This window comes from Arabidopsis thaliana, chromosome 2 (assembly GCF_000001735.4).
Source record: "Arabidopsis thaliana chromosome 2, partial sequence".
Taxonomy (NCBI): Eukaryota; Viridiplantae; Streptophyta; class Magnoliopsida; order Brassicales; family Brassicaceae; genus Arabidopsis; species Arabidopsis thaliana.
The window spans coordinates 12,867,366-12,885,937 of record NC_003071.7 but is presented as its reverse complement, the minus strand read 5'-3'; the positions used below and the strand labels follow the sequence as shown (position 1 = coordinate 12,885,937).

At 35.9% G+C, this 18,572-nt stretch overlaps 6 protein-coding genes and 4 non-coding genes across 19 annotated transcripts; 2 read left to right on the top strand and 8 right to left on the bottom strand.

The window, feature by feature from the left end:
- The first annotated feature begins 161 nt into the window (after positions 1-161).
- On the top strand, positions 162-2,990 carry EMB3147 (EMBRYO DEFECTIVE 3147). Of its 2 annotated transcripts, none has more exons than NM_128573.4 (10): positions 162-746; positions 995-1,080; positions 1,158-1,224; positions 1,385-1,527; positions 1,695-1,743; positions 1,889-2,026; positions 2,111-2,191; positions 2,277-2,453; positions 2,540-2,626; positions 2,714-2,990. In NM_128573.4, exons 1-10 carry the CDS (start codon positions 456-458, stop codon positions 2,774-2,776), a joined length of 1,182 nt encoding a protein of 393 aa, NP_565697.1. In that variant the 5' UTR covers positions 162-455; the 3' UTR covers positions 2,777-2,990. The 2 variants fall into 2 exon arrangements, with proteins under 2 accessions (NP_565697.1, NP_973564.2); NM_201835.2 differs by having other exon boundaries at positions 170-746; positions 2,521-2,626; positions 2,714-2,941.
- A 54-nt stretch (positions 2,991-3,044) lies between these two features.
- On the bottom strand, positions 3,045-3,120 carry AT2G08375. Its single transcript, NR_140329.1, has one exon. It is a non-coding gene; the product is annotated as an other RNA (small nucleolar RNA).
- Positions 3,121-3,133: 13 nt separating this feature from the next.
- Positions 3,134-3,204, bottom strand: AT2G30190. Its single transcript has one exon. It is a non-coding gene; the product is annotated as a tRNA-Gly (tRNA).
- Positions 3,205-4,187: 983 nt separating this feature from the next.
- AT2G08370 lies at positions 4,188-4,274 on the bottom strand. The gene has a single exon (NR_140328.1). It is a non-coding gene; the product is annotated as an other RNA (small nucleolar RNA).
- Positions 4,275-4,276: 2 nt separating this feature from the next.
- On the bottom strand, positions 4,277-4,347 carry AT2G30180. The gene has a single exon. It is a non-coding gene; the product is annotated as a tRNA-Gly (tRNA).
- A 3-nt stretch (positions 4,348-4,350) lies between these two features.
- PBCP (Protein phosphatase 2C family protein) lies at positions 4,351-6,275 on the top strand (the record flags this gene model as incomplete). 7 transcript variants are annotated; one of them, NM_001084511.3, is made up of 10 exons in its annotated part: positions 4,351-4,588; positions 4,676-4,727; positions 4,822-4,917; positions 5,008-5,160; positions 5,250-5,329; positions 5,413-5,510; positions 5,588-5,711; positions 5,782-5,864; positions 5,942-5,990; positions 6,084-6,275. In NM_001084511.3, exons 3-10 carry the CDS (start codon positions 4,892-4,894, stop codon positions 6,134-6,136), a joined length of 666 nt encoding a protein of 221 aa, NP_001077980.1. In that variant the 5' UTR covers positions 4,351-4,588; positions 4,676-4,727; positions 4,822-4,891. The 7 variants fall into 7 exon arrangements, with proteins under 7 accessions (NP_001077980.1, NP_565696.1, NP_001323769.1 ...); NM_128572.5 differs by having other exon boundaries at positions 4,838-4,917; positions 6,084-6,263; NM_001336246.1 differs by having other exon boundaries at positions 4,838-4,917; positions 5,588-5,864; positions 6,084-6,263.
- Position 6,276: 1 nt separating this feature from the next.
- Positions 6,277-8,139, bottom strand: AT2G30160 (Mitochondrial substrate carrier family protein). Its single transcript, NM_128571.3, has 2 exons — positions 7,134-8,139; positions 6,277-6,767 (listed from the first exon to the last, which is right to left on the bottom strand). The coding sequence occupies exons 1-2, from the start codon at positions 7,920-7,922 to the stop codon at positions 6,561-6,563; spliced, it is 996 nt and encodes a 331-aa protein (NP_180577.1). The 5' UTR covers positions 7,923-8,139; the 3' UTR covers positions 6,277-6,560.
- A 1,468-nt stretch (positions 8,140-9,607) lies between these two features.
- On the bottom strand, positions 9,608-11,473 carry AT2G30150 (UDP-Glycosyltransferase superfamily protein; the record flags this gene model as incomplete). Of its 2 annotated transcripts, none has more annotated exons than NM_001336243.1 (2): positions 9,608-10,693; positions 10,788-11,473. In NM_001336243.1, 2 exons carry the CDS (start codon positions 11,278-11,280, stop codon positions 9,816-9,818), a joined length of 1,371 nt encoding a protein of 456 aa, NP_001323694.1. The 2 variants fall into 2 exon arrangements, with proteins under 2 accessions (NP_001323694.1, NP_180576.1); NM_128570.1 differs by having other exon boundaries at positions 9,816-10,693; positions 10,788-11,232.
- Positions 11,474-12,071: 598 nt separating this feature from the next.
- On the bottom strand, positions 12,072-13,954 carry UGT87A2 (UDP-Glycosyltransferase superfamily protein). 2 transcript variants are annotated; one of them, NM_128569.4, is made up of 2 exons: positions 13,243-13,954; positions 12,072-13,118 (listed from the first exon to the last, which is right to left on the bottom strand). In NM_128569.4, the coding sequence occupies exons 1-2, from the start codon at positions 13,736-13,738 to the stop codon at positions 12,247-12,249; spliced, it is 1,368 nt and encodes a 455-aa protein (NP_180575.1). In that variant the 5' UTR covers positions 13,739-13,954; the 3' UTR covers positions 12,072-12,246. The 2 variants fall into 2 exon arrangements, with proteins under 2 accessions (NP_180575.1, NP_001077979.1); NM_001084510.1 differs by having other exon boundaries at positions 12,118-13,115; positions 13,243-13,804.
- A 1,938-nt stretch (positions 13,955-15,892) lies between these two features.
- On the bottom strand, positions 15,893-17,477 carry ASL5 (Lateral organ boundaries (LOB) domain family protein). Its single transcript, NM_128568.2, has 2 exons — positions 17,037-17,477; positions 15,893-16,673 (listed from the first exon to the last, which is right to left on the bottom strand). The coding sequence occupies exons 1-2, from the start codon at positions 17,196-17,198 to the stop codon at positions 16,254-16,256; spliced, it is 582 nt and encodes a 193-aa protein (NP_565695.1). The 5' UTR covers positions 17,199-17,477; the 3' UTR covers positions 15,893-16,253.
- Between the last annotated feature and the right edge of the window lie 1,095 nt (positions 17,478-18,572).

Sequence of the window (18,572 nt, the reverse complement as noted above, 5' to 3'; positions counted from 1 at the left end):
TGGTCTGGAAGGTTGTTTTTGGTAGCCAAAGTGATAAGTTCGATACCTACAAGTGGACAATATTATGCATTTTAGTTAAAACGAGGGGTACATCTGTAATTTCACGTACAAAGTCAACTGCTTTTCCTACAAAACCTAATCGCCGTCGTCAAACCTGAGTTTTTTTTTGTTCTGATTTTTTCGTATTTCTTCTATTTCCTCATCATTTTATCGCATCTCTTTACCAAAATAACACAAATACAACATTAATCTTTGGATGATTGACCACAAAATGGAATTTAACGTAGTCTTGAACACACGAATTTTTTTGTTTCTTTTGTTAAGCTTTACATCCAATCAAATTTGGACACGTGTCCGTTTCTCTCCTTTCTTCAAAAACTTCCCCCAGCTACCATCATCTTCGTTAACTCCGCTAAAGCTTTTTTAAAAAGGATTACTACTGTTTACTTCTCTGAATGCGTTCACTGCTTCACCGTACTATCTTACTCACATCTCCGTCTCATTCTCTTATCCGGCGCACTTCTCTCTCCGCCATGGCCACCACCGCCTCCTCTTCCTTGCTCCTCCCTTCCATATCTCTCAACAATCTCTCCTCCTCTAAAAATGCCTCCTTTGGCTTCGCCGCCAAGAATCTCAGCCGATCTAGGATTTCTATGAGCGTCTCTGCTGGATCTCAGAGTACTACTGTTCACGATTCTCTGTTCGCTGATTACAAACCCACCTCTGCTTTTCTCTTTCCCGGTCAGGTAACTTCCGATTACATGTTATCAATCTGAACAATGAAAATGTGGACTCTGATTGATTTCGTATCAATTTAGGAAATTTGGAATTGCCCAGATTGAAAAGTTTGCTAATTTTGATCTGATTGATGTGATTTTAATTACAATGTAGGGTCTTCATCATAACGTCATATTCTTTGCTTGTAATCTCTCAGAACTCGTTTCAATTTTTAGATCAAATGTGACAAAGTTTAGATGAATTTGCTATGTCTCAGGGAGCTCAAGCAGTAGGAATGGGAAAAGAGTCTCAGAGTGTTGGAGCAGCTGGAGAGTTGTATAAGAAAGCTAATGATATCTTAGGGTATGTTCCTTTGTTTAAAGTTGAAACCTTTTTGTTTGTTTTTGTGAATGAATAAACTATATGGTGGCTTTCTGCAGGTATGATCTTTTGGATATTTGTGTTAATGGACCAAAAGAGAAGCTTGATTCTACGGTCATAAGCCAGGTATCTTTGCAACTTTTGGTTAGGGACAACTTCAGATTTATGATCTTCTTTCTTGTCTGTTGTCACCTAACTCTAGCAAAACTTAATTTTTATGTGATGTTTCCTTTTAGTATGTACATTTTGGTATGATGTCTAAGTTATTGGTCTATCATTTTCTCAGCCTGCTATTTATGTCACAAGTTTAGCAGCAGTTGAATTGCTCCGTGTTCGTGAAGGCGGAGAACAAATAATTAACTCGGTTGATGTGACTTGCGGTCTCAGTTTGGGAGAGTATACTGCTCTGGCTTTTGCTGGAGCCTTCAGGTTAGTTAACATCTGAATCAATATCCTTAACTGAATGATAGAGGTATCAAATCTCGGATTTTCAAATATCATTGTAAGAAAGTATGTCACTTTGTTCCCTTTTACCTATGTGCATCATCACCTAACTTACTTTTGTTCTTTTCTCTGTTACTGTTTTTATTCTCAAGCTTCGAGGACGGGCTGAAGCTTGTAAAACTTAGAGGAGAAGCTATGCAGGTAAGATTGAACTCTGCTCTGTATATCCTTCATTGACTATGTCAAGTTTAGGTTGATGTTGTGACGGCTGAACTTTGTAGTGATCTTATATACCATTCGAACAGCTGCATTGACTTTTAGTTTTTGATAAAATGACTTTCTTCAGGCTGCTGCAGATGCTGCTAAGAGTGCCATGGTTAGTATCATAGGGTTGGACTCAGAAAAGGTTCAGCAGTTGTGTGATGCAGCAAATCAAGAAGTAGATGAAGCTGACAAAGTTCAGATCGCAAATTACTTATGTCCGGTATATATGTCTTCCATGAATCTTTTGCATTCTAGACTTGTATAAAATCATTTTCACATTCCTTTATGTGGTATACTGTTACAGGGTAATTACGCAGTATCTGGAGGTCTTAAAGGAATCGAAGTTGTTGAAGCCAAAGCTAAGTCATTCAAAGCACGAATGACGGTATCCTCTCTCTCTAATTCCATTTATGTTATGAAATCTTCCTCGATGCTATCAGAAACATGATTGTTGGCGGTTGGTTCTGTAGGTGCGTCTAGCTGTTGCAGGTGCTTTCCACACTAGTTTCATGGAACCAGCAGTCTCGAGATTAGAAGCTGCATTGGCAGCCACAGAGATCAGAAGTCCGAGGATCCCAGTGATCTCGAATGTCGATGCACAGCCTCATGCAGATCCAGACACGATCAAGAAGATACTTGCACGCCAGGTAATAAATCAATACTCAGAGAACTATGTGAATTATTTCTCTTTTGGCGACGCTATATAAAAAAAAGATGCAAATGTTGACTACAGGTGACATCTCCAGTCCAATGGGAGACAACAGTAAAGACTCTCTTATCCAAAGGACTTAAAAGCAGCTACGAATTGGGACCTGGAAAGGTATTTTTCTATCTTCGTAAACTCATTATAGATGGAGGTTTCTTCTTCTTCTTCTAAGTTGTGTGTTTTGTGGCATTCAAACACCAGGTAATTGCAGGGATATTCAAGAGAGTAGATAAAAGCGCAAGTTTCGAAAACATCAGTGCTTGAGAGTATTGCTAGCTTTTTGTTCACATGTATTTGAGTTGAGAATCATTGATAATAAGTAAATTTACAACGTATGTCTGTGGATCTCTCTAGTGCTTCAATAGTTTGGAATTCAAAGTTTTGTATGGAATATTTATGTGACACTTTACAGGATATATGTATTGAGATATCTTTTTAGTTTCAGTTGAAGTGAAGTGACAAAATCTCAAATTTGTGTTACTAGTTTTTGGGTTTTGCTGCTCAATCAAAAAAAAAAGTAAAAGAAATGAGTGAGCTCAGATTATAGCGAGGTTAATATCATATCCGAAGATTCATCACCACAGCTCAAGATATTTTCATCACTGCTCACATGCTACTAGATGCACCAGCCGGGAATCGAACCCGGGTCTGTACCGTGGCAGGGTACTATTCTACCACTAGACCACTGGTGCTTGTTGTTTCAACTACGTAAGTTTAGTTAATTGTATGTTATTTGAAGTCGAGTGATCTGGTTGAAGGTTTTATGCTATGCTAATCATGGTTTATGGTTTTGATCTTAGCGGGTATTTATTGGATGGTGATTTTACCCAGTTCCTAATGATACAAGATGAATCAGTTTATACATGTCAAAATTCTTGTTTTTCAAATGTTTCAACATGTATATGTGTTGTATCATCTATTGTAAATTAAGTACTTGATCTTTCTCTTATGACTTTCAGGAATATAGTTACAGTTCCAATGAGAAGTTCATAAAATGGACAGTGACAAACATGAACGTTACTAACCGGTGGAAGTTGGGTTCATGTTATATTTTAAACAACTTACTTTGTAGCATTCTTCTTTTGGGATTCTCATTTTGACTCGGACACTCTCCACTGAAACTAGTTCTATACCCAATAAGTTGGTAGACCATGGTTTTTTATGAGTTACATTTAGTTTATTCTAAATAATATAATTATAAGAATATGAGTTACGTGTTGAGCTTTGTGGTATTTTAAATGGACAAACTCATGAGTTCTTACAATTAAAACAAGGACTTTCAATAATTAAATAATAAAAAAGCTATAAAACAAAATATAGAAACAATTGTTAATTAAAAGAATTAGAGTAAATTTCCTTAAGAGACCTATTTGAAGTGTTAAGAGTTTTTATAAGAGTTGAAGATTTTCATCCAAATTCATGGATCATTTATTGAATATTATTGACAATATCAATTTTTTGGATGCGAAAAAACTTATCTTTCTTTGAGTATGTCACATAAATGATCGAGTGATTTGGATGTAAGAAAATTAATTAGAAACGTTGGTTTTACCTTTTTTTGGCCGAGATGCTTTATTTCAAGAACAGAAATAGTATGGAATATAGTAAGAGAAATTGAGTGATAATACAAAAAATGTTACTTGAAAAATTTAGTTTACATAAGGGAAAAAAAAAAGAGCTCAGAGGTGTGGCATATCTCAACTGATAATTCAGAAAAATGCAAAGGACCCACCCAATGCTTAAGCCAATATCATCATAGCTTAGTGCACCAGCCGGGAATCGAACCCGGGTCTGTACCGTGGCAGGGTACTATTCTACCACTAGACCACTGGTGCTTATTGATTCTATCTCTTCTAGTTAATAATTATCTCTAAAATTAAACAACCTTCACACACAAAGTACGCACCACCACAGGATTGAAAGAGAACGAGAGAGCAAGCCATTGCAGGAAATGGCGATTCCAGTGACGAGAATGATGGTTCCTCACGCAATACCATCGCTTCGTCTCTCACATCCAAACCCTAGTCGCGTTGACTTCCTCTGTCGCTGTGCTCCATCAGAAATCCAACCACTTCGGTCTCTGCTCTCTCTTGTACTATTTCGAGTTTACGTTGTTCGAAACTGAGAACTCATTTGTCAAAATATGTTTGCATTTTCCTTTAGGCCTGAACTCTCTTTATCTGTCGGAATTCACGCAATCCCTCATCCAGATAAGGTAACACCAGACCAAAGTCTCTGTTTTTCTTCTTTGGATGTAATGAATTTGGATTTGCTTAGAGAATATTTATGCAATTAAAATCGACATCTAGTGTCGAAATTATATAGGTAGAGAAAGGTGGTGAAGATGCTTTCTTTGTAAGTAGTTATAGAGGTGGAGTCATGGCTGTTGCAGATGGTGTCTCCGGGTAAGCTTTAGCTTTTGGTTATGCTAACTTTTGAGTTTCTTTGTGGGTTTATCTTAATGTTGATAAAGTTTATATTTTTTTCTGTCTCAGTTGGGCTGAACAAGATGTTGATCCTTCCTTGTTCTCTAAAGAACTTATGGCTAACGCTTCTCGTTTAGTTGATGACCAAGAGGTCAGATATGATCCTGGTTTTCTCATTGACAAAGCTCATACCGCAACTACTTCTAGAGGTTCTGCCACAATGTGAGTGAGATTTGATTGTTATTCTCTTCAAAGATTGGTTTTTGTTCCCTTTTTGGATAGCTTGATGTCCCGGTTATTGATGAAAGCAGTATTCTAGCTATGCTTGAGGAAGTGGGTATTCTCAAAATAGGCAATGTTGGTGACTGTGGACTTAAGCTTCTTCGGGAAGGTACTACACTGTAACCTAAGATGCTAGATTGTTTTCATGTTCAGCCTTTGACAAAGATCTTCTTCTTTCATTCTCATTTTCAGGTCAGATTATTTTTGCCACTGCTCCACAAGAGCACTATTTTGACTGTCCTTACCAACTAAGCTCTGAGGGGTCTGCTCAAACTTATCTAGATGCATCGGTAAATAAATCCTTACCACTCTTCATGATTTGTGCTAGTATTGTACCTTTGTATCATTTTTTTTGCATTTCAAGCAGTTTAGCATAGTGGAAGTACAGAAGGGAGACGTGATCGTGATGGGTTCAGACGGACTTTTCGATAATGTGTTTGATCATGAGATCGTTTCTATAGTGACCAAGCATACAGATGTTGCAGAGTCATGTATGTATATGTATATACCATCTCTCTTGATTTTTAGTAAGTTACATGTTTTTTGGTATAACCATTACAGCAAGGTTATTAGCTGAAGTGGCGAGTAGCCATTCAAGAGATACAGAGTTTGAGTCTCCATATGCATTAGAAGCAAGAGCCAAGGTAAGATTTTTAACTTGATCTAAGAATGAATTTTACCAGTTCACGCAAAGTATATCTGAATCAACGTATATGTGCAGGGGTTTGATGTTCCTCTCTGGAAGAAGGTACTAGGAAAGAAGCTTACAGGTAAATAAACAACAATGTTGATGCATTATCCTGACATATTATACTAAACAAGAGTAGTTTCTTAGTTGAGATCTCTGGTTCTGAAAATTGCAGGAGGGAAGCTTGATGATGTCACTGTGATCGTTGCCAAAGTTGTTAGCTCATGAATCACTCTGTTCATGATAAGATCTTCTCTTTATTCTTTTTGTACAAGTCCTTGTAAGAAACTTGTTCTTCACAGAAATTGATAAATGGTATTTCAAAGTTCAAACAATAAGAATCGAATCTTTATCATTGACCTTGTGAATGGACACTCTTTAAGCTCATCTATCTCTTTATAGTATCTTTCTCATTAAAACAAATAAAAGTACAAAATTTCTCTATCAATGCAAACCAGAAAAAAGGCCTTGGGGTTGTTGTAACTCTAATCTGATAACATTATTGCGTGAAGAAAACAAATAAATTATACAAACAGAGATCTTCTCTAAGAGCTAGTGTTAATACTAACCAACCAGTAGCTAGCTCTATGAAGAATCAATGACCTGAATCAGGCAAGTAAATTATGCCAAACGCATGTATGTTTGTGTCTTTTCAAGCTGCGTTTGCTTCACCATTGAGATCTTGAAAGAAAGATTTGACTGTTTCATAAGTGGACCAGCAAATCGCAGCTGCTGGAGCATGGAAGAGCATTCTTGGTAGCCATCCTCTAGCAAGTCCTCTATAACCGTCTTTCTTCACTATTGTACGGAACACATCGCTTATTGAACTGCTCTTGAAACGGTCACAACCACACACACCCTGAAACATCACCACAAACAAACTTCTCAGAACAAACAAAACAACCCAAATCCTATGAAATAGCTATTGACCAAGTATTCTAAACCACAAATATAGAAACATTATCTATGCGACTTTCACATGTAAATTCAGTAATATTAAGTTTTATGACCATAGTTCTAACAATGCTTGATGCAATCTACATGTTACCTATAAAATCATACTCGTGAAATCACAAAATATCCAAAGAGAAGAAAGAAGATATCTTTCTTCATTCAAGTGATCTATAGGATCAAGAGACAACTACTTAAAGTAGCTTGGCCAATCTATAACCACATTAGCTATCAGATACTTAAAAGTCAGTAGCTTTAGAGATATTTCAATCACCTGACATTGCAACTGCGTCTTAACAACATCAAGCGGAGTAGTTACAGCAGCCGCTAACCCACCAGCCGCAGCTCCAGCAGTAGCATAAATCAACCAACCTTCCTCATCCTCTGCTCCAACAGCATGCTCAGGCAACATCTCCCTCAAACCTCTCTTAACCGCCTCATAAGTAGTGAAATGCACAGCGGTAAACGGAGCATTCATCAACACAGTAGTTCTATACGAAGCGTAAAAAGCACCAAACCCTTCCTCACGCGTTACTCTCTTGATACAATCCCAAACTCCTTTATAAGTTCCATTCCCAATTTGCAACCTTTGCTTAACCATATCCATTGGAGTAAACACAGCATCACTAGATATAGTAGCGAAAACACCGGAAATAGCGTGTGCAGCAGAGTTATTAGGGTTTCCACCGGATAAAAACTTCTTAGAGACTTCATAGAATGAGAAATAAACAGCGTGAGCTGGTCCAGCACCAAGTCCCATAGCCCAAATACCTCTATATAAAGCAGAAGGTCCATCGGTTTTGATAATTGAACGGAAAGCTTGACGGATTCCGATTGGTTTAATCGGACATGAACGAAGAGCTTGCATATGGGTTTTGACTGTATCTACTGGAAACATAGCCATGTGTTCGACTGAGCCAGCGATTGAACCGGCGACCATTAGTTGCCAGAATTTAAGAGTTGTGTTTTGAGCTGGAACGATGATTGCTGGATGAAAATCCGGTGGTTGTGGGATTGGACGGAGATCGGATTCTGGGAATTTGGTTGTTGCTTCTGTTGCCATTGTTTAGAATTGATTGAGAGAAAGGTTTGAGCTTTTAGGGAGATTAGGAGGAAGATGAATCTGAAGGAGGAGAGGTTTGGTTAAATTAGGGTTCCGAGAAGATTGGAGAAATGACCAAATCTGGAGATTTCTCCGACCAGAGAGAGAGGATGCGGCGGTTAAACTAAAGACAAAGCATGGGAGAAACCTCTGCCTTGTCTTGTGGGCTTTAACATCTTTTTCCCCAAGTAAAAATATATTTTTTGCCTTTTTACGTTTTTGCCTCTTTAGTGTTTTTTACCAAAACAAAAACGTACTTTTTTACTTTTTTTTTTTTTTTAAATCGTACTTTAATTTAAGCGATATGAACCTAACCAAAAAAACTTATTAGATTATGTTTATATTATGAATACGAATATTATTTTTTTGTCATCGTAAATTTTTAAAACTTTGGTAGAATTTAAATGTACACAAGTGGAAAAAAATTTATCCCTTGAAAACTAATAAGTGTTATCTATATTATTAATTGAGAAGTATTGTATGAACTACAACATTGTAAGGGTAGTTTAAAATTAAGTAAATGAATTTTTGCATGGGTAGTTTAGTAAATTAACAATCACTACAACAAAATAAATATCTTGGATTTTGTTCTTTTAAAAAATCGACTTTAAAATCAATATATTCATAATTACCCAATCCCTCGATTTTTAAATATACAAATTATTTTTAAATATATTAATCCAAGATGTACCACATGTCAATCCCTCGATTTTTTTATTATATTACAATAACAATATTTAAAATAACAAAATAATTTTTCATTTTACGGAATGAAATTATATGGTGGGATGAGTTTGAGTTGATATTAATAAAGGACGATAATCTACGAGTGAAATTTTAGAATTAATAATTATAACATAATTATATATTCTTAAACATTAAACAAAATAAACAATATTTACAAAATAACTATATCTTAAAATTTGAATTTTTAGTTACAAAAAAATCGACCAAAGGTGTACCACGGAGAAAATTTTACATTATATCATCTAATTGATCAAATTTCAAACAAAAACAATCAATTTATATATACATCAAACTAACAAAAATACACAAATTTTCTAAATATCTCTATATTATTCTACAAATCGAAACAAATCTAACAATCTATTTACTATGCAAAATACAAATAAAATATAAATAATATAAATTACAAAAAATAGCTATTTTATCATAAATAACACTTTACACTTTTTATGCATATTATAATTTATACACTATAATATCTTTCACTAAAAATATATTCCAATACATTTTTAAAAATATGAAACCCCGCACGTATACGTGCGGGTCAGAATCTAGTTATTTATAAACCGATAATTCTTAAAAACGAAGAACTCAAATCAAAAATAAAGTAAAAAAAAAATTGTCCTAAAGCATTAGATATCAAGTAAAATATTAAATTTACTGCAAAATATGTTAAAATATTGGTAGATAAAACATGAGATGTGTGAAAATCATTCCTATTAAGATCAGATTTTAGAATTTTATGCAGAATTGGAGTATTTTCTCTAACAAACTGAATAAAATCTTTACAAATCTACAGCTACAGCTTACACTTACATCCAATATTCTACAGCAAATAATCTACAGCTATAGTGTAACCAATCAGCCAGTAAGCTTTACCAAAATCAATTCATTTCATAAATTATTTTCTATATTTGTCTCCTCACAATTCATTTCCAAAGTCAAACAAAAATTAGGCACACACGAGATTAAGCTCTACCAAAGAGTCTAACAAATGAACTTATAAATAACAGTTTTACAAACAATCTTAAATCTCTACAAAGTTTGAATCTTTAACAAACTTATACAAATACTAATATAGACTTGAATCATTAACAACAATAGAACTCACACGATCTTAGTAATATCTTTAATGAAAGCATCGATGTTAGCATCAGAAGAACCACCTTTCGCAACCGCTCCACGACATATCTCACTGAGATCACAAGTCCTTCTTCTCATCTCTTTCCCTTCTTCACTCTCTCCATCCATAAACCTTTTTACCAATTCCTTGATCTCATCACTCACTATCAACAACTCCATCTGCTTCTTCCTCTCGATCCCCATTCCAACTCTCCACTCCTCAACAATCATCTTAGCATTCAGAAACTGATCCCAAAAAACAGGAAATGTAAGCAACGGTACTCCCGAACATATCCCTTCCAATGTCGAGTTATACCCGCAATGCGTCCAAAACCCGCCTATAGCCGCATGACACAAAACACGTAGCTGATCACACCAGCTCACCACAACACCCAAGCTACCTTCAAGAGCCTCCTTAAGCTTTAACTCACCCCCACGAGCCACCCAAAAGAACTTAACTCCAGCCTCTCTAACTCCTACAACAATCTCCTCCATCTGAGCTTCGGAGACTGAAAGAAAACTCCCTTGAGATATGTAAAGAACAGAGCTTTCAGGTTGCTCATCAAGCCACTTAAAGTAATCAAGTTCTCTATTCTCATTTCCAACGGATAGTTCTTCCAAGGGTATTAACGGACCAGTGGAGTAAACCGGGAAATCAAACTTGGAAGTGAAAAAGTCAATGGCTTTTGGTTCGAGCTCATAAGCAGAAGGGAAGAGAAGATACTTAGCTTTATAAAGCTCACCGAAAGACTTTTTGAATATATTGAAGACTTGATGACTATAGCCGTGTAAGATCTGTAAGTCACTGAGTCTTGTCGGAGATAAACCGGGGATGTAATCAACAATCTCGTCTAGTTTTGATTCTGGAAACAAACCCGGATTCAGAAATCACTAATTATGGATGAAAGTATTGAACTTTACGGTTTTGATCAGTAAAAATGGGAACTTTGTAACTACCTGATGGTTCGATCGGAAAATGGCCGTGACTTGCGAGAAGATCGGAGTTAATGAAGAGGGAGAGAATCGTGGCTGACGTAGTCCAGAAAGAAGCCACCGGAATATTCCTTTTTGTGCCTACACGTACTGCCCAAATGATGTAAGTATCGGCGATGATTGCGGTGGGAGGAGAGTTTAGACGGTCAAGTAGCTGTTCGAACGGCTCTTCTAATCTGGTGAGGACGGCGTCGATGAAGGCGATGAAGTCGTTGGCTCGGACGAGCTCGGAGGGAATGATGTTGGGGAGAGTGGCGAAATGGATCCGGTTAGGTTTCGGGTCGGACCCGATGAACCCGAGCCATTCTTCGGTGACGACGAATGTGACGGTGAGGTTTGGGTCTCGCCGGACGAGGCTTTTGCAGAGGTTTAACATTGGGTTGATGTGGCCTCTTCCTGGCCAAGGCATGGCCACCACGTGGCGGACTCCGAGTGGCTGAGGTTTGATTGGATTCATAGGATGTGGAACGTGTTTCTGGTTACTGTGACTTTGTGGGTGAGAGAAGTGAGGACTGAGAAAGCTGCAGAGTGCAGAGGATAGCTTTTACAACAAACGTGGTCCAATTGTTTAGGCCATTACCCATAATGTTAATGATTGTGTCTACTTCTCTTTCAAGCTGTTTTTGCTGATTATCACATTTGTTGTTTTTTATAACGTTTTTAGACACTCAAGTGACCGGTGTGCTTTTTAAAGAAACAAAACCTAATCCCAAGAAACAGACTGTTTAAGAAAACAACACATGGCTAATTTTTTTTTTTTTTTTAATTAAGACAAATTAGGGAGATTGTTATCATTCTGTTTATAACTAACAGAATAACAATCTAGTTGACAAAAAAAATCTACATAGTTGTAAATTTTTTGATAACAATGTGTTTTCTTCAGTGCTGTTAGGTTTAATTTCATTCATTGGACTCTTCTCCTAATGTAGTCCACTCGATTATGTTAGAGGCAGAGTTCTCAGGTCATGTTCGGTTGTAATATTCTTTTTAGTTGCAGTTTAATAAATTGCGAGAGACAATTGTCTATTCTCACCTACCAAAAAAATAAGATGTATGATCATTTCGTGAATTGTAGAGATAGGCCTCATAATAAATCCCGTTTTAAGTTTTGCTTCAATTTTGTTCTCTTTTTCTTTTCCTTGTATTTTTGATGTGTTTTGGGTATTTTGTGACGTCTTGGGGTTTGATTAATGAGAAAGCATCATTTTAGATTATAAGCAAGCAAAATGATGATGCATAATGCATAAGCGGGGAGCTTTCCCACCATTAGAATTTCTATAAATTTTTGACATATGGTAAGAAATTGATTTAGCTATAATTTGGTGGTGGTTTTTACTTTTTAGTCATTCAAAAGATACATATGATTTAGTGAGCATGCCATTGAGCCTTACATTGTATTGAAACAATAAAACCTCTTTGAGCCTTAATTTGTATTGGTAATATGCCGAACGAACTCATCGATGTTTACATTAGACGAACCGCTTTTCGCAACAGCTCCTCGACTGATTTCACTAAGGTCACAAGCCCTTCTTCTCATCTCTTTCCCTTCTTCACTCTCTCTATCCATAAACCTCTTCACTACTTCCTTGATCTCCTCTCTCCCTATCAACAACTCATTCTTTTTCGTCCTCTCGATCCTCATTCCGACTCTCCAGTCCTCAACAATCATCTTAGCGTTCAGAATCTGATCCCAAAACAACGGAAACGCTAGCATTGGTACTCCTGAATATATCCCTTCCAATGTCGAGTTAAACCCGCAATGAGTCCAAAACCCGCCTACAGCTTTGTGACACAGCACCCGAAGCTGATCACACCAGCTCACCACTACACCTAAGCTACCTTCAAGAGCCTCCTTAAGCTTTAACTCGCCCCCACGAGCCACCCAAAGAAACCGGACTCCACTTTCTCTCAGTCCTTTCACTATTTCCTCCATCTGAGCTTCCGAGACCGAAAGAAAACTTCCCTGAGATATGTAAAGAACAGAGCCTTCCGGTTGTTCCTCAAGCCACTGGATGTAATTAGGTTCCTTGTTATCATTTTGAACAGAAAGTTCTTCAAAAGGTATTAAAGGACCAATAGCGTAGACCGGGATATCGAGCTTGGAGGTGAAAGCGTCAATAGCTTTGTGTTCAAGCTCATAGGCGGTGGTGAAGAGTAAAGACCTAGCTCCTGGTAGTTCATCGAAACACAACTTAGCTGTCTTGAAGACTCGGTCGCTGTAACCGTCAAATATCGGCGGCAAATCTCGGAGTTTCGTCGGAGATAAACCGGGGACGTAATCAACAACCTCTTCTTCTTTAGATTCCAAAACAAACCAAGAATCAATACTAACTTTTCAAGAATCAATACTAATTAAGTTTCAACAAGAATCAATATATACCAAGTTTCAAGAATCAAAACTAATTCACTGATGCTTTACCTGATGGTTCGAACAGAGCATGGCCATGACTTATGAGTAGATCAGAGTGGAGGAAGAAGGAGAGAATCGTGGCTGACATGGTCCAGAGAGAAACCACCGGAATATTCCTTTTTCTGCCGACTCGCACAGCCCAAATGACGTAAGTGTCGGCGAATATTACACTCGGAGGTGGTGAATTGAGGCTGTCAAGAAGCTTCTCGAATGGTTCTTCCAATCTTGTGTAGACGGCATCAATGAAGCCTATGAAGTCTTTGGCCCTGACAAGCTCGGAAGGGATGAGATTAGGGAGAGTGGAGAAATGGATCCGGTCGGGTTTCGGGTCGGGTCCAATAAACCCGAGCCATTCTTCTGTGACGACGAAGGTGACGTGAAGGTTAGGGTATCGACGGACAAGGCGTTTGCAGAGGTTCATCATAGGGTTGATGTGTCCTCGACCTGGATAAGGCATGGCCACCACGTGGCGAAATTGGTTTGGTGGAGATTCATTTGGATCCATAGGTTGTTTCTTGTGAAGTGTGTGATTTTGGTCACTGTGACTTGAGGAGGTGAAGAAGAGAGTAGTGGGATGCAAAAAAAAAGTTTTAACATTAAAGCAAAGTTGGTGGTCAAATGTTTTTGGTCATTTGGTGTGCCGTATACGGCGAGTGTGACTTTAAAGTCAAAAATGGTTACAAAATTCGATTTTTCTTCATTCCATATAAAGGCAAGACAATTTTTGTTTTGTGTGGCTAATGGCTATGTGGCAACATTGATCCAAGTTTGAACCAGACCCAAGACCAATTATTGTTTAGTGACTTGGTTTAGAGAATACTTATAAGACCTTGGTTTAAAGAAGAAGAAAGTACAGACTCTGAGCCCAAGAAATTGGAATGATCCTGTTTTAGGTGAGTGTAATAACACTTGTCCAAACATTTGAGAAAATTGAAAGCAACCAAATCCGAAAAGCCATAACTGTTTATTTATTATTTCTCGGACCAAAATATTTCAAGGCCAAATACTATAGTAATGGGCCTCCATATTTATTCTTTCTTCGTCCGATCAATGGGTTTGCTGCATAATCGTTTCTTCTTTCCATCTCTAATTTGGAAAGTGGACCATATAGTCGACTTTCAGATATTGTATATTTCTTCGACCTTGTTGTGATATCTCTTCCTTGAATATCATTACAGCATATATGGTCATTTTTATTTGCATTCATTTTCATATGAGAAGATAAATTAGTTTTAAAAAAATGTTTTTACTATATAAGACTCTACCGTCTATATATTATTTTGAAAAAGACTCGGTCAGATAGAAATATGGCTGAGAATTTGTTTTCCATGGTTTTTATATCATACCTTGATTGGGAAATTGAAATTTTAAGTTATTCTATGGTTTAGGTGCTTTATCACATTTTTTCCCATAAGGTTTTTTACATTTGGTTTTTAGGTTTTCTAGTATTATTACAAAATTTACGCTATTTAATTTAGTTATTTGCTTCTGTCATGTGTAGAGTTTGAAGATCGATCGCTTATGTGAAGCTATAATTTTGTTTATTTTCTTTTAACTTCACAGCCTGAATTCGTTAGCGCACCAACGGAAATTTTCGTTGAGGTGTGGATAAATTAATTAAGCGGCTATACACTATTGGATGTATCTGTAAATCTTAACTTTTCTTCTGCCATTATAATCATATTATTTCTCTTAAGACTCTTTCTGCTATTTAATTAATTATAACTTTGGCTTGGCAAATTAAAAAAATTAGTTCACACATGGCAAAAAAAGATGTATTTACACACGTGCATGGAGCACATGGACGTCTACCGGTCTACGTGTTAGTAAAAAGACATATACATGCGTCTAACTTAATAATTTATATAGTGAAAAAATTGAGAGAGAAAGAGAAAGAATTTTTTAACAAACAAAAGAAAGGTTCTTATTCCTAAATCCTAATTAAAAAGTTGTTACGCGTAAAGTTAAAGATAGAGTATTATATCCCACTAATTATATAGCATATGGTATGAATATGACAGTTATAAGTTCTCTGGCTTGGTAGGATCGTCAAAAACAAGTTAAGGGTATTTATATAGATATATAATTAAATTTGAAATTAAAGAACATGATCGATTATTTTTTTAGTCATTCGATTCTTCCCATGTCGACAGGCAATATTTTGAAAATTTTTCGTCTACTGATCACATGAATACTATCAATAGATAACATAATCAAATTCAACACCACCACCTCTTCTTTCCTAACTTAATTTTGGTGAATTAAATCTATATGATTTTTTTAAGGATTAGTACAAAAGCAACAGTAGAGGCGACTTTGTGTTCTAACGTGTAGCTTATGATTAATCAAATCAGGTCGGTCGAATAAATCTATTGTGAGTCAAATTGTAAAGGTTGAATCATGTAGATTTTCTTTTTGAATAAAATGTAGTTTGCAACTTGAGGTTTATTTTTCTATTCGATTTAATTTCAGTTTATCGCATGTAGAAATACAATCTACTTTTTTAGTCTATAGTAAAATAATTGATTCCATAAAAAGAAAAATTGCTTTTGCATGTTTTCTAAGACTACTTTAAATAAGTTTAATAAATTTTTTTGTATATCTGAGATTTTGAGTTTAGCTAGTCTTTTAGCTATTCCATAAGACAATCTAAATGTCTCTTAATTTGAACGCGGCAAAGTTGTGTCGGTTTGTTTGAGAAAAAGTGTGTAGTGGTTAGAGAGCAATGTCTTGGCGACTTCATATTACAAAAAAATTGGATTGAATTAGATCTAATTTTCACTGTTCAAACGATGGTAAAAGAAAAATGGAAGTGAGAAACCAAATTAAAGAGAGAAAAAGAAAAAAAAAAAACAGATCTCCAGTACTAAAGCATAACTACATCTCATCACCATCACATGCATGCATTTAAGCTTTGACTTATACTACTTTCCTTACACGAAACCTGTTCCCATATTCTCTTTTTCAACATAACCAAGTAGCAAACTTGTCGAACATTAATTATTATTATTATTATTACATTAAGTCCAAAGAGATTCTTGCTTAAGAGGGTCTTGCATTTGCATTTGCATCTGCATTTGCATTATGCTGCTTGGTGAGGCAAAGTTAGAGTTGAACTGTCCAGAAGACATGGCATAACCAAAGTTGTTATTGTTGTTGTTGGTGTTGCAGTTATTGATGTTGTTGTTGTTTAGTAAGAGAGCTTTGTGGTCTTGGTCTAGTTCAAGTACTTGATGATGAGACTGTAAGGTTGGCTCATTTTGCATCTGAATGCAAAGAATCTCGGCTTGAGCCACTGCTAGTTGCATCTGAAGCTGCGAGACTTGGTTTTGTAAGTAGGAGATTGCTCCTACGCAGCCGTAGACCGGATCTCTTACTCTTGCGTTTGCTTCAAAAACCAGACTATTCACCGCGTCAGCTCTTTGATGAACTGGTAGCTCCTGTGACAATTTAAATAATCATGTAAACATTTTCTATATAGAACATATTTTGTAGCACAATTTCTGATTCATATATGTCCATATAGTAGTTTATCAAGCATAACTAATCAACTAATTAAGAATAAATAATATGAAAGTGAATAAGGGTTGTTGGAGTGAAATATGTTTATTTTTAATGTGTATGTATACTATACAAATGTTTAAAGAAGTTTGATACTTGACCAAACACACACTGAATGTTTTGGAAGAGAGATATGGATAAAAATAGAAAGCATATGGAAGGGATTTCAACGGACCAAAATATCATGGAAGAAAAACCAATATATAGCATATAGTTATGGGGAAATGAGAAGGAGATGGAACCTGCAACATTTTGCTGACGTTGCTGGCACCAAAGACCTTATGAACAATGGCGAATTTGTGAGGATCGTCAGGAGGAAAATAAGGTGCGAAGATGCAATCTTTTGCACATCGTCGTCGAAGAAGCTTACACGAAGCACATGGTGATGATCCGGGACCGCCCATCTTCTACTATGATCGTGATTACACCGGTTTTAGTTATCCTTGTAAGTTAATAAGGATAGAGTTCTCTTGAGCTTTGAGAGCAGAGAAAGAAGAAAGAAAAACTTAGAGTTAAAGGGAGAGAGTTTGAGAGGTGTGTATTTATAATAGGGTTTTGAAGGCTTTCTAGAGAGAGCGAGGTTGGTGTTCACATGTGTTCATTTAATTCCAACTTTAATTTTTTGTGTGTTATAATTAATGTCTTAACTTTAAATGTTTTATTATTTAACCTAAATATGAAAACACCTATTCTTAGTTTTTCTTGTTCTTCTCACCACAAAGTTGTATTCTTTTCGTTATAAAATAATTATCATTTTAGAAAAAAAAATCTTCAAAATAGATGTCATTTTAAGTTAAGTCTTGTTTGAATCTTATGCAATTTAAATAGTTCAAAAGTACAGTGTATATGGATCCTTAATTTGGATTCTTAGGACGGGATATGTACATATTAACGGCTAAAAAAGACGTTGGTAATGACGTTTTGACCATGAGAATGTTGAGGGCAATATAGTAAGTTAGGAGAAGAAGAAGATGTAGAAGTGAGCACCGCAAAGGCGCGTGATAGGTTGGCGTCCGATGCATATTGAGAAGTTTCCCCACGTTGTCCTTTTGACTCTTCTCTTATTTCTTTAACACATACACACGACAGTCGTACCATTACTAACCTCTCTTTTTTTTATTTATTCGAGTCTCTCGATGTCTTAATCTTCTCTCTTTTTTAAATTACAAAAGTCGAGGAAAGTGAGATTGGTGGTTACAAGGAAAGATATTTATTAGGTTGTGTAATTAGAAACTTTTGAAGAAGAGGAAGATCTACACATGCATGGTTATACAGTTCATGATGATCGAGTATGTTTAGAAGTTACAAAAGAACTCATTTGATGATCTCAGAAGTTTGAGAATCGCTTACTTAAGGAAGTGAGAAAACCAACAAAAAGTTTCGTTCCATGCTTTCATACAACTTATTTATAGATATAATAGAAGAACAAAAACACGTTAACACAATTTTGGGCTAACGATTTATAATTAAAAAAATAATCAACAAAACAATATAGTCGATCTAAAATGAAAGAAGCGTTCAACAGAGAAAACAAAAAGAGATTTTACAACAAAAAGAGAAAAAGCCAACACAAAATAAAATTATTATAAGATATATGAATCTAATCCTAACATATGTATTTTAATGGATGTCTAGAATTATATATATATATATATATATATAGATTTGAAACCATATATTTGTGTAATATAAAACTAATAATTGTCACATTTTCTACACCCTAAACAATTAAAAATATATCATCCGTTTATATTATTATACATGTTGAAAAACATCTA

What these genes read in the sequence shown, in the direction of transcription:
- EMB3147 (NM_128573.4), top strand. Translation starts at nt 456, where the DNA reads ATGCGTTCACTGCTTCACCGTACTATCTTACTCACATCTCCGTCTCAT. An exon ending in CATTCAAAGCACGAATGACG is followed by an intron (nt 2,192 to 2,276) that starts GTATCCTCTCTC and finishes TTGGTTCTGTAG; the next exon opens with GTGCGTCTAGCTGTTGCAGG. An exon ending in AGAAGATACTTGCACGCCAG is followed by an intron (nt 2,454 to 2,539) that starts GTAATAAATCAA and finishes TGTTGACTACAG; the next exon opens with GTGACATCTCCAGTCCAATG.
- AT2G30160 (NM_128571.3), bottom strand. Translation starts at nt 7,922, where the DNA reads ATGGCAACAGAAGCAACAACCAAATTCCCAGAATCCGATCTCCGTCCA. An exon ending in AGACGCAGTTGCAATGTCAG is followed by an intron (nt 6,768 to 7,133) that starts GTGATTGAAATA and finishes GTGATGTTTCAG; the next exon opens with GGTGTGTGTGGTTGTGACCG.
- UGT87A2 (NM_128569.4), bottom strand. Translation starts at nt 13,738, where the DNA reads ATGGATCCAAATGAATCTCCACCAAACCAATTTCGCCACGTGGTGGCC. An exon ending in TGCTCTGTTCGAACCATCAG is followed by an intron (nt 13,119 to 13,242) that starts GTAAAGCATCAG and finishes TGGAATCTAAAG; the next exon opens with AAGAAGAGGTTGTTGATTAC.
- ASL5 (NM_128568.2), bottom strand. Translation starts at nt 17,198, where the DNA reads ATGGGCGGTCCCGGATCATCACCATGTGCTTCGTGTAAGCTTCTTCGA. An exon ending in ACGTCAGCAAAATGTTGCAG is followed by an intron (nt 16,674 to 17,036) that starts GTTCCATCTCCT and finishes AAATTGTCACAG; the next exon opens with GAGCTACCAGTTCATCAAAG.